Raw genomic sequence first — 13,337 nt, 5'->3', positions numbered from 1 at the left:
TCACTGATGCCAGGAGCTTGGAATCTCATCTTAAAGAGAAGAAGGAACACCTGAGACGATCTTTGGCTCTGATTTCTGACAAACTACAAGGATAGGTTCAGTTCTTTTCAGTGGTGTTAATTGGTTCACATAATGCATCTCACTTGCTCTACAAGCATTAGTTCATAAGATATTGTTAAAATGTTGATTATACATGTTCATATTGCTCTTTACAAGTTATATAATTATACTTTACAATAAGAGAAAAATAGGTGTTATGCTGAAATAAAGCTGACGTGGCGACAGCAACAATCTGTAGTGAACAACTGTATAAATATTTGTTATTTTAATAAATTCTTATTCTTTTAGCAGACATTAAACTTATTTATATTATACAATACAAGTTATTAATTCAAGAGAGAAACCAACACAAGTACAAAAGGAAAAGTAGGTTATTCAGTGACAGTTTGATCATCTTGCTAAACATTTGGGCTCTTTAAAAGAGTTTCTCAGTGTCTATTTTGAAAAGTCCCATGGAATCCATATGGAACGCTGATAGGTACCTCAGCCCTGGCCAATTCTTCAAATTTTTGCATCCAGCACCAGAATGAAGGTGCTCTTGTCCTAGAGGGACAGTTGCTCATTAGTCATTAATACTCATTAGGTGATGACCATGGACCGAATGCCTCCATCATCCTCTTCTACAGCACCAGGTGATGAGACAAAGATCGGTTCTGAGGGACACATGCCCGCATGTATCCACACTTGTCACAAGTTGAAATATTAGTTTAAATGACTAAACATTAAAAGTCACTGACACAATTTCAGCATGTATTAACTTAATACTTCTAAATAACCTTTATTTGTTTGCCTTGTAGGGTTATTTTAATGAGGGAGTCTCCAATTAGGTGTCTGAAGCCACATTCGTATGAGTAACAATGGGTGTTGGAATCACAGATAGTTGATGTGTGGGAATTCCAGACCTCCATATTCATGGCGATCATCACCATGGATATCTTCATGTTGCAAAACACCTGTACAAATACACATGGACAATCATTTATAATATATGATATTAAAGCATGTAGATAAATTAGACAAAAATGTATCCACATAAACCAACCTTATTCTTGTCTGTTGAGATTAGTCAATAAAATGCATTATGCATGGGCCTGATGAGGAATGTTTGGTTCAAATTCCATCTCAAACCCATAAAGAAAATGCACCATGTAGTACTCCATGTATTTCATGTAGTAATACATGTATTTCCTCCCGTTTATATAATGTGAACAATATGCTAATTTGTAATGAATGCAAAAATCTATGCAAGAAATCTTAATGGTCCTAAAAGAGACTTTCGGTTTATGCAGAATATGTTTCCCTTTTGAGCTTGATCAAATCCTTTATTCAAAGTTTATTGTAAAAAAAAAAAAAAAAAAGAGAATATTCTTTCTGGGAATTTCCATTAAAAACACATTTATTGTGAAAAACCAGGCTGATCTAGGTCTCATAGAAAACAGTGGTTCAACAAGTCACAGGCTATCCCATTTAGAAGAGGTTTGATTGTTTGAGGTTGAGCAGCTTGTCTAATGTTCGCAGCTTTAGTTTTTTATTAATTTACTGTATGATCCAAGTTGTTGAAAAAACCCAGCATTTTTTAGAGTGAAGCTATATGGTTATTAAGTTATATCAGCTACTGATTTTGTGATATTGTCCAAACAGAACATTGTAACATGGAGGTTACTGAAAGCTTATCCATCCCAATCTGAGCTGCTAACATTCACTTCCAACCTTCAATCAGTCCAGCAATATACCTTTGAGTGCAGAGCATGTCTCCAAAAGGGCATTTGACCTCTTTACCAGCAACTCTGCAACTATTGCAGAAATACAGTAGATTCTTAAATAAATGGAAGAGTATGAAACTATAAACAATGTATTGACCTTCTGAACAAAAGCAGCATGAATTTAATTCTCCATGTGGGAATTTCCATTGAAGTTATCCAAAATAATAATAATTTCCACATGAAGCATTTGGTGTTATAACTGCATACACAAGCTCTTTAAGTTCATAAAAGCGCAGCAGCTGGCATAAAATATATCTCCCCTGAGGACATATCCATGGCTTTTACAGACAGTAAAGCATGTGACTGTTGACTGACTCTTTTACATGCACCATGTAAGTAGCACATTCAGATCAGGCATAGAACTCAAAAGCTTAACTTAGTTTTCTCTTAAATCACCTCACCACAAAATAGGTTAATCATTTTGATTAAAAAAAAAAAGTTACCCACAGGATTTTTTAACCGCAAATACTGATCATGGATATTTTTATTTAGCTAATATCTGAAATGTCAAACAATAATCAAACAGCATTTGAAAGGATTACTTACAGATACTGTTTTTCAATCGTGATAATCGTCATGCACTTGTGAGCTCATCAATGATTACCAAATCTGCACTCTATGACTGTTTGCACTGGACTTTATTTCATTTATTTTTTTATAAATGCATCTTTATAGGTTATACCTATTTGTGGTTGTAATTATCATGTGCTTCACCTGCAAACTAAATTAAATTTTCTTGCATAATATTGTTTGAGCAATCTTGGACTCCATCTAGTGTTAATAAAAAGTATATCAAAACAAAACTGTTGTTTAATCTGAATACTGTGATTATCAGCTAGTTTTAGAGAACACATTTTTATAGAACATAGTTTAGTTTTTCTTTAAAGTTGAAATATACTTACTGGCTACTTACTAATGACCGCTGAAGCCCTTGAAATGACATTAAACTCAATACTTGGTAAAACTGGAGAATTTAACGATGCACATTCAGGTATTTAATCTTTTGCCCACTGTAACAGTACAGTGAAAAATCCTGCTCACTCCAAAAAATCAATATAATACAAAAAACTGACTTTATTCTTAAGTGCACAGTTTTACCTAAAGTTTCGATCTGCATAGAAATCTAGTCATACAGATTTATTACACAAATGTCCATAGCACTTTAAACAGACAGACTCAATGTTGTTTTCAGACGTGTGCAAGAACATTACAACAGGACTTGCAAAATCTTTGTCCAAAATGTATTCCCATCAAAGTCAATCAGGAAAAATATCTGTAGAAACCCTTAGATCCAAAACACACATTTTGTCATTTAGATACTATTTACATCATTACCCACACAAGCTCAGTTTTATTAAATTACATCTAAGAAATTTAAAATGATAGGTTTTTTTTTTTGTGCAAAGCACATCCAATTACAAATTTCCTTTCATGAATGATTACTAACTTGAGCAGAAATACAGCCATGAAAAGTGTGACACAGAAATACAATGTGACAATTCTCCAGATGTTGTGGTCATTAATGAAGGACTATGAAGGTGCATGTTACAATACCTGTGTAAAGTTAATTCTGCATATGCTGTGATGACACAACCAACTCAAGATATTATTATGTAACACATCAGATAATGGCTGACAAAAAGATATTATGCAATAAATATGACCAAAACATTTATTTCCTGATCATTTTCATGCAAAAATGTAATATTGTTGGTGTAATGATTTTAAAATACAGTGACCAGCATATTGTAGCCACAATAATTAGTTGTGTTTGCTGCATCAAAAACATTGATTTGACCGACAAGAGAGTGGACCACATGCAGAGATTTCCTTCTTAAACAAAAGCAGAGCATGTTCTGAAAAAACTGACAACATTAACAATTAAAAACACCTGCAAATCAACAGATTGTTGCCAAAAATTATATATTTATAGAATTAACACATCACAATTGTATAGAATAAACTGGAACTCCGATGCCGAAAGCGGATCCCACAGCACCTTCATCTCATTTCAGTCATTTACTCCACAAGAGGGCCACAGCTTTGCAAATCCCCACGTCATGGTAGTTGAAGTAGCACAGGCCAGCGAAGGTGACGGTTGACAGAAGGAAGAGGCCAGCATTAGCCATCTTGATTTTAAAGTTTCCGTGAACATAATCTGTTACAATTTGCCCAAGACCCCTAGAAAACACAATAGAATGCAATGCCCTTTTCAAGTAATAACTGTTATGGATATTGATGTTACAGGAAATAGTTCAACCAAAAGTGAACATTTGTTTAAAGTTTACTCACTCTTGTGCCATCAAAGTTATAAGATGAGCTTGTATCTTGTATATAGCAACAGTTTTGGAGAAATGTAGAATTAAATTACTTGTTCCATCGATTGATCCTCTGCAGTGAATGGGTGCCGTCAGAATGAGAGTCCAAGCAGCTGATTAAAACATCACAATAATCCAGGACTCCAGTCCATTAATTCATATCTTGTGAAGTAAAAAGTTTGTTTGTAATGAATTCATTAAGAAGAATATTTTAACGGTCGATTCTGGCCAAAAAACAAGTCTTCTATTCATAATATTGTTTCATCTAGTGAAAAAGCAGTCTCGCCTGAATCAGGATAAAAATATGCACAGATCAAGAACTATTTACAAGAGAAAACCATTTTAAACAAATATGTAATTGGATTTTGATGTGAGAGGACAACAAGGGGTTGTACTTTTTCACTGGAGGAAGCTTTTTTATGGATTATGGACTCGCATTGTGTCCAGAGATGACAGTTCAAAGTTAAAATGTCTTAACAACGGATTTGTTAAATACAAACAAGCAGTTTTTTCACTTCACAAGATGTTAATTGAAAGACTGGAGTCTATATGTGGATTATTGGGATATTTTTAATAAGCTGTTTGAACTCTCATTCTGATGGCACCCATTCACTGCAGAAGATCCATTGGTGAGCAATCAATGCAATACTAAATTTCTTAAAATCTGTTCCAATGAAAAAAAACTAACTCATCTAAATTTACATTTCAGCCTTTAAAAAGTCAAAGGTATTAATATATTAATTTAAACAATTATTATCAATAAATTATTATCAATTAAATACACTAGGGGTATGCGATATTGATAGATCTCTCCAAAATATTCTGGGATTTTATCGATAACAATAATTAGATGATATTTTGCTGAGTGTGGTATTGTACTGATATCTGAAGGACTACCGTGGACAGCTGACTCCTGGATTTTTTTATATGCTTCATATTCTGTGTGGTCAGTTCACAGCAGTAATAGAAGTTAATCATTTCCATCAAGTTTTATGAGCATTTTTACCTTTAAGTCATTTTTCTAAAAGTGTGCACCATCTTTTAAGTCAGATTCTTGCATTTGGGTTGTTACCAAGCAAATTAAATCAGCATCAACAGAATTTATCTTTGCAGTGCAGAGGAAACACAGAAGCTGCATTAGAAGTGTCATTTACAAGCATTTACACACTGTTGCAGCTCAGACGGACATGGAATACCTTAACCTGCAGTTACAAATGCATGAATAATGTTTTGATATTTTAAACAAAATATTAAAGTTGAAATTATTTTTTAAAAAAAAAGGAAAGATACCTTAAATGTGAAATTAAAACCACCAGTAAGCGGCAGTAAGTCTTTGTTAATAAGCGAGTCATTACGACTAAACCGAATTATTTAAACGGTTGATTCATTCGAGATCAAAACTGCATCCTGTTGCTCAGAGACGCAAAACAGTGCTGTGGCTGTGATTGAAATTATTTTTCTGTTGGAGAAAGAGAGCAAAAACAGGAAATATGGGGTCTAAAATGTAATCTTAATATATTTACTATATTTTTATTTTAATGTTGTATAAAATCAATATCACATTTGTAATCATGCTGGCTTTTGGAGAAAGAAACGTTACTCTTCATGTGATATTAACTATATGAAATTATATAAATATACATTTTCTGCCCCCTATCTTCAAATTATGTAATAATTCTAAATGCATTTTAATAGACTGATTGATGCATGCAATGAAAGAACTCACTCTAAATGCGTGAACGTGCACTAGTCTAGCCTAGTAAACCTCATCAACTAATGTATGCGTGCACTCTGTAGGTGTGATTTGTGTTTGCTTTTCACAATATACTGATAATGTCAAATCACACATCATTAAAAGTACAATTATAATATCGCCGACCATACATATTGCAAACCCCGATGTTTAGATTTTTATAATGTATTGTCTTCTTATCGATCCACTAGATCAGATTTAATGTAAAACATGTAAAAACATGTGACCCTGCAGAAACCCTGTTTAAAGTACACTCTTTTGCCAGTCTGAAAAATGCATTCAGACGCATGCACATGGTCACTGTCTAGTGGGCTTTGTTTTCAAGTGCGCAATTCAAGAGATTCGATGTTCTTCTGCTGGCGTCTGGTTATCAAACAGCGCTGCATGCAGCGGGCACCCCCTTCTGGATTGGGGGTGAAATCCCTGTATTCGTTGTAAGGTCTCTGTGCACTGTACCGAGATGCCCATACTGTGACTGTTTGGTACGAATACATGTATCGTCCCACCCCTAATATATATATATATATATATATATATATATATATATACACACACACACACACACACACTTTCTGCCCCCATATCTTCAAAATGTATTTTAATAAACGGAATCATGGAACGAAAGAACACACTCTAAATGCACACGCACACTAGTCTAACCTACTAGACTTCATCACGTCTGCGTGCACTATGTAGGTGTGTTTTGTTTGGTTTTTGTAATATACTCTATGTCAAATCGCACATCGTTAAAAACAATTCCGATATTGCAGACAATATATATAGCACACCCCTAGCGGTAACATTTACTCACAAGAGGAAAAAAAAAGAACAGCAAAGGAAAATTTCATTTTGAAAATGTCAAGCATCAATTATACAACACTGCCTTACCAGTGACCATGTAGAGTAAGTGCTGCTGCTAAAGAGTAGTCAACAGCAGGGCCAGGGTAATAGTACGCAACAGGTGCCAAGCCCAGAAGAGCTATGCTCAGGATACGCTCTCCTGTCCAGTGCAGGGAAGCAGCTTTGGACCCAGAGCCCGCTATATATACATATATATAAATATATAAAAAAAATATTTGTTGTCAGTTATAATCATCAAAATTAAAAGAAATAAACATTTAAAATATATCAGTCTCTGTGTAATGAATGAATATAATATACAAGTTTCACTTTCTGAATGGAATTAGTAAAATCTACTTTTTGATGATATTCTAATTATATGACCAGCACCTGTATATCAGGATAAGAAAAATTACAGGAAAAGATTAAAAACTCTTGCCTTAAGCCCTATTCGGACGGGACTAGTTTTACAGGGGGTCGTTAGAGAAATATGTGTTTCACAGACGTACCTGGTGATTTTGATCCCGTCCGAATCTGCCACGTCTGTGTTTTTCTCACACAACCTTTGTGATAATTCCAGAGCAAATTACCTACTGTTTTTCAGCAAACTCAGTGATCCTCTGAGAAAACTAATCCCGTCCGAATGCGAATGTCTGTGATTGCCGGTGATATTTTATTTCACAACGCGTTTCCTTGTGTGTTTTGGCCAACGTGAATTACCGTAGATGCTCTTTCGCGCGCATGTTTGATATATTTGCTTACCGGCAAAGAAATAATAATTAAAAATTATAAAATCAAGAGCAAGATCGCGTAAACTGTTAATACCGGCTATTGTAATATCAGCATCAGGTAAGATTACTCACGTTCATTTATGCCATTTAGTACTTATTGTGTAATAATACTAATGGCAATCATTCTGAATGAATGCAAAGCACGCATACAGAGCGCGTGATCTCTGTGACGCCCAGATGCACAAATCAGACCCTCCCACCTCTGTAATAAACACGGAGATGTTAGTCTCGTGTTAGAAAATCGCAGACGTCAGGTGGTAAGAATCGAAACTCAAACGTAATTTAGAAAAATAGTCCCGTCCGAATAGTGCTTTAATTTACAATGTTACATAAAAAGCACACAATGTAAATCACGAACCATAACTGGATGGAGTAGCATGTATCTTAGCTGATATCAAGTATGGACAGTCTCGATCCTTCTTCTGTACAGCCAAAGGTCTGATGAGGGAGGAAGAACGAAACAACAGAGCTGTGGAAGGTGACAAGAACATTACAGAATTATTCAGAATTAACATTTCAAGTATATGTCCTAATTTGACGTTCATATGTAACGAATGAGGTCAGTGATAATGTTCATACAATGCTTAGAAAGGACAAATCGTTTAAAACCACCCCACATAATAACAATTAACTGACTTTTTACACACTAATAAAAAGCCTGTCATCTTCTAGTCTCAGTTTTTACTGTGTATGTTATTGCGTTAACCAACAATTTTACGTAAATATAAAGAGCTGGTTAATTCAGAGAAAGAGAAAAGAGAGAGCTGAGAAATGTTTGACAGGGTTAAGTTAGCATGCTAGCAATCTGCACGACTAAGTTACGCATGCTGCGATTAACATTAAACGTCACTTCAGAATTATTACATATATATTTACATATGACCTTGAAGCTAAACAAGTGTGATGCAGAATGAGGATCTGACAACAAAAGCAGGAAAAACACTCAAACTTACGACTGATACCTCTGCAGCAAACAGAACTTATCCTGACGAGAGCCGCCATGATTCTCACCATCAACACAAGGACACTGGAATCACCCGGATGTTCTAATGCTGCCATGTAAAATATACTAATAATCGATTCAGTTATTTACATATACCAGAATACTTAAATACTTGTAATAGAGCAACTCTCATCAAGTTGTTTTAAGCATCTTTACATTTATTCCAAAACAATAATTCAAGGCAGTACCAATTTAAACAGTGCAAAAATCAGTAATTAAAGCTCAGTAATAATCGGTCACAGACACGGTGAAACTGAAGAAAAAGAAAAAACCCATCGTTTTGTTTATTCAGACTTATTTTATAGAAACAGAGGATGATTCATAATTATTTTTTCCTTAATTTATGTTTTACAAATTGTTTAGTATATAATAAAAAGACAAAATATTTTTTAACAAATACCGAATATTATTAATCTATGTAACATTTTAAAATTTCTTACAATTTACTTAACTTGTAAATGTATAACAGAGGTTATACAATTTCATTTCAGTTGAAGAAAATAGATATTATTAATGCTGTTAATAATAAAAGTGGCTGTGTAAATCATAGACAGTACCAGTACCAGAATTATCAATAATGTAATACAATTTCAGTAATCTTAAATAATTAAATTTAATTAAATTAAAAAAACTGAATAATTGTCCTTTTTGTAGTTTAGGTGCATTGTTACATAATATGTTGACAGTTAGCAATTCAGAATAATGAATAATAATAGGCTACATTGTATTGTATTGAACATCAATATTCTTGCAAAAGTGCTTAGAAGATCCCTGATAGTATATTCACATACTATTTAATAAAATATCAAACACTTCCAAAATGCCAACCACAATCCATTTTTTTTATTTTTTAAATAAAGTCTGGCAAAGTTGATGGTTGATCATGATTTGTTTTTTACTTTGCATTGTTATTTATTTTATCTGAAGCTCTCAGAGCAGATTTCATGGCGGTTTCAATCCAGCCATGAGGTCTGGCCGTGTGCTCTCCTGCAAAGTAAATCCTCCCCTCGTTCTGGACTATAGACATACTATAGTCTCTCATCTGGAATGGAGTGAAGATGGCAAAGGCGCCGTGGCTGTAAGGATCCATTCCCCACTTTTTCACAACACCCCCGGTGTAGAGCTGGCGGATGTGTTCTCCATGGATCTTCACCAGGTCACTCAACACCAGATCCTTCAAGTCCTCTTCATTGATAGTCTGTAGAAATGCAGCATCATCAGAGGAGGTGTAAGAAGCCAACACAGCCCCGCCTGATATACCAGAGAAATTATGACTTGGGTAGTGAATGAAACGTGATGGCAGATCTGTGATGCTTTTCCCTCCCTGAATGCCATCATCCTTCCAGAACTTTTTGCTGAAACTCAGCACTACTTTTGTGGAGCTGGAATAGTGCAGCGCTCGCAGTGCTTCCATCTTTTCAGCCGACAGAGGAGGTTTAAAGTCAATGAGGAGCGTTGCTTTGGCTGTGGCCGTCACCAACACATAATCAGCAGTAATGCTTGTCAGGGTGCCGTGGTTACGCCTGTCTTCGTACAAAACTGTCACGTTGTCCTGCATTTGACTGATGGCCTGGACTTTTGAGTTCTTAAGAATTGTGCCATTTAGCACAGTGTAGAACGCTTTAGGGAATGATTCAAAGCCATCTTCAAATTCATAATACCTGAAAAAGATTATTGATGTAGACATTTTTAATATGTTTGAAACCATTTTGATTTTCTAGCTGATATATACATGTACTACCAGTCTGGAGTCTGATGTTTGCTTTAAAGAAATGAATACTTTCATATTAGAAAGGATGCATTCAATTGATTAAAAACAACAGTAAAGACATGCTGAAAAATCCTGGAAAAAAAAATCCTGAAAAAAAAAAAAGTGTCATGATTTCCACGAAAAAAAAAAAAATTCAGCAGCATAGCTGTTTTCAATACTGAATGGTTCTTGAGCACTAAATCAGCATATTAGAATGATTTCTGAAGGATCATGTGACACTGAAGACTGTAATGATGCTGAAAATTCAGCTTGGCCATCACAGACATAAATTAGATTTTGAAATATATCCAAATAGAAAATATTTATTTTCAATTGCAATAATACTTCACAATATTAGTGTTTTTACTGTATTTTGATCAAATAAATGCAGCCTTGGTGAGTGTACAAGAAAAACGAAATTTGAATGATAGCCTATAGTGGACATTAATTTTAGTTAACCATAATAACTTACGTTTCATTGTCACTTATATCACACTGGATGTAGAGCATCTCAGTGAGGGCCGTGTAGAAGAAGCTGTTCTCATTCAGGATATCACCAATCATCCGCAAAGCCCCTCTGCTCAAATTTCCCACGTTCACTAAATACTCCTGTTAACAGATTGGATTTAGAGACATCCTGCCATTAGTACTCATATTTAAACTAACCCATATATTTTTAAGCTATTGTAAATGCTAATTAAATCTGATGAGATATTACAGATGTTTTACCTTAACTGAGTATGAATCATATTTGTTTAACATCTTCTCACAGCCCATTCTCTGCAGATCATCTTTTAACTAACAAAGATCCAAGAAAGAAAGGAACAATAAAATATATTAGCAAATAAACAATAAAAGCAAGATGAGTGGGAAAATATCCATTGTTTTACAATATTTAATTATTCTGAATACACTTCATTAATTTTACCAGAAAAATGATTAATAAACCTCATTCATTCTCCCTTTAAATAAACATTTGGCTGGCCAGATACACGTGTTTTTGAATACACAGAATGTTTTCCACTCACCTTGCCCAAAGCCTTGTCAAACAGTTCTCTGGCACTTTTGCCCTTCTCCCAGTCATACACAGGGTAGTTCAGAACATCTGGATTCTGCTTTACAGTGTAGGTTTTATAGCGAAATCCATTTATGAAATAATAAGTGTTGTCGTCGTCCTGTTTAAAGGGTCCAAACGGCAGGCCCAGCTTTGTTGCAAAAGTCATGAGAATGCTTGAAAGTGATATCATGGACAACAAGTTGATTAAGTTGTGGCCTGCAGATTCACCGTCTTTGATTATGTCAGTTTCACATTTTGGATTTCCTCTTATCTGACTAATGTTATTCATTGTGAAAGACTCTATCAAGTAAATTGCTGCATGTTAATCTAGCTGTAATACACAGTTTCACACATATTACTGTACTGTCTACCCTCAGAAAGTTACATGAGGTGAACATGAAATAGAAGTTGACTCTCATGAATAGAGATTAAAAAGAATTTACCTGTGGAAACTTGGGATCCTCATGGCACCAAGTTCTGCATACCAGCCCTCTTCATCCCTATGTGTTAGAATTCTTCCACCTATGCGGTCACTTGCCTCAATAATCGTCACCTTAAGAGCAGAGAAAAAAAAAACAGGCAAAAGCAGACGACAACAGAGCTACATTATTTGAAATATTATCACAATGACTTATAATACAGACATTAAACAAAAAGTAGACGTGATTCTACGGAAAGGACCTTTAATAAAATTGAATCATGCAGTGCTCCAAGAAACATTTTTAGGGATTTTCTCTGCTTCATCCACTGTATATAATCTTGATTACTGTCATTTTCTTTTCCTAAAAATGGCTGATTTCTTAATGCGCTGTATAAGTTGGGGAAAGCCAGGTCATGAGATTGGAAGCGTCCATTTGGAACTAGCAAAAAGTTATTATGTTAGGCCGCATCATGCATCTCATATGGAAGTGGTTTAAACAAGTGTAACCAAGGCTATGATGTGACTGTACAGTTTGGTGTCTGAAATGTTTAAACAGGCAATATAGATAACTAATACATAACTGGAACTAACTTCTTTCAGTCTTTTCAAATGTGAAGAAATGAGGAAAACATTGCTTGTGCTTTAAGCAATTATCTCTAATAGTCTCTTGTAATTAATAGAGACATGATTTGCACCAGCCATTGTTTCCTTTAGTTTAGATGTGTTTAGAAAGCTTGTCCTATCTGTATTTCCTGTTTTCATTAGTCTGTTATGGTGTTAGTGTTAAATGTTGCTTTGTGCTCATAGTGTTATGAGACCTTATGTCCCGCATCCTCCAGGAACTTGGCAGCAGTGAGTCCAGCAGCACCTGCTCCGATGACTATCACATGCTGAGGGTACTTCGCTGGAGGCAGACCTTGTTCTGTTAGCTTCCGAAGGTAATCATAATCAGAGTCTTGTAAGCATTTGAAAAGGGGATCTTCTTCCATATTTCCTCCAGCATGGTAGGTGAAACCCAAGATCAGTGCCAGCACTGCAGATACGGTTGAAAACAGATGTTGCAGTGTAAAATGTAAAAATAAATCAGTTGTTTGAAGTTATGTTTGAAATGTCTTTTTTTTACTTAAAGCCTACACTCAAAACCTTTTAAAGGTGCTGTATGTAGGACTGACACCGAGAGGTTAAACTAGGTATTGCAGTCCAATTTCAAAATATTGGAGAGGGTTTTTTTTTACCCGGCCCCACCTCCTCAGACTTGACGCACACAGGTTGCCAGATTGACGACAGCAACAGGAACAAGTGCACTTGATGAAGAATGAAATTAAAACGCGGTGTTTTCCACCATCTGGCAACCCGGGGAGTCAAAAAACAAGTGGGTAAACTGGCAGTGGGCGGGTAACACAACCCAAAACAACTACAGACATTCCCAGCGCAGAACGCACACTTTTTTATGCACACTTTTGTATTTTAATGATCTAGTAGAGTCAAAAAATACATACAGCACCTAAGCTTTAATAATTAAACAGCATTTGAAATGTGAATTTTTTTAATCGAAAATCTCACTCAAAATGATCACTAAAT

The 13,337-nt window shown here is 35.1% G+C and overlaps 2 protein-coding genes across 2 annotated transcripts; both read right to left on the bottom strand.

The window, feature by feature from the left end:
• Window positions 1-2,879: 2,879 nt before the first annotated feature.
• LOC132122771 (succinate dehydrogenase [ubiquinone] cytochrome b small subunit B, mitochondrial) lies at window positions 2,880-8,601 on the bottom strand. Its single transcript, XM_059533163.1, has 4 exons — window positions 8,479-8,601; window positions 7,884-7,994; window positions 6,783-6,933; window positions 2,880-4,004 (listed from the first exon to the last, which is right to left on the bottom strand). The coding sequence occupies exons 1-4, from the start codon at window positions 8,582-8,584 to the stop codon at window positions 3,839-3,841; spliced, it is 534 nt and encodes a 177-aa protein (XP_059389146.1). The 5' UTR covers window positions 8,585-8,601; the 3' UTR covers window positions 2,880-3,838.
• Window positions 8,602-9,091: 490 nt separating this feature from the next.
• LOC132123061 (L-amino-acid oxidase-like) lies at window positions 9,092-12,799 on the bottom strand (the record flags this gene model as incomplete). Its single annotated transcript, XM_059533582.1, has 6 exons — window positions 9,092-10,189; window positions 10,751-10,887; window positions 11,008-11,076; window positions 11,307-11,508; window positions 11,779-11,888; window positions 12,575-12,799. Coding segments are annotated over 6 exons (1,509 nt in total), but the record flags the coding sequence as incomplete, so codon positions are not given.
• Window positions 12,800-13,337: the final 538 nt, after the last annotated feature.

The sequence above is a fragment of the Carassius carassius genome, chromosome 41, assembly GCF_963082965.1.
Source record: "Carassius carassius chromosome 41, fCarCar2.1, whole genome shotgun sequence".
NCBI classification, from domain to species: Eukaryota; Metazoa; Chordata; class Actinopteri; order Cypriniformes; family Cyprinidae; genus Carassius; species Carassius carassius.
The sequence above is the reverse complement of the archived record's forward strand: the minus strand, read 5'-3'. Positions and strand labels throughout refer to the sequence as shown.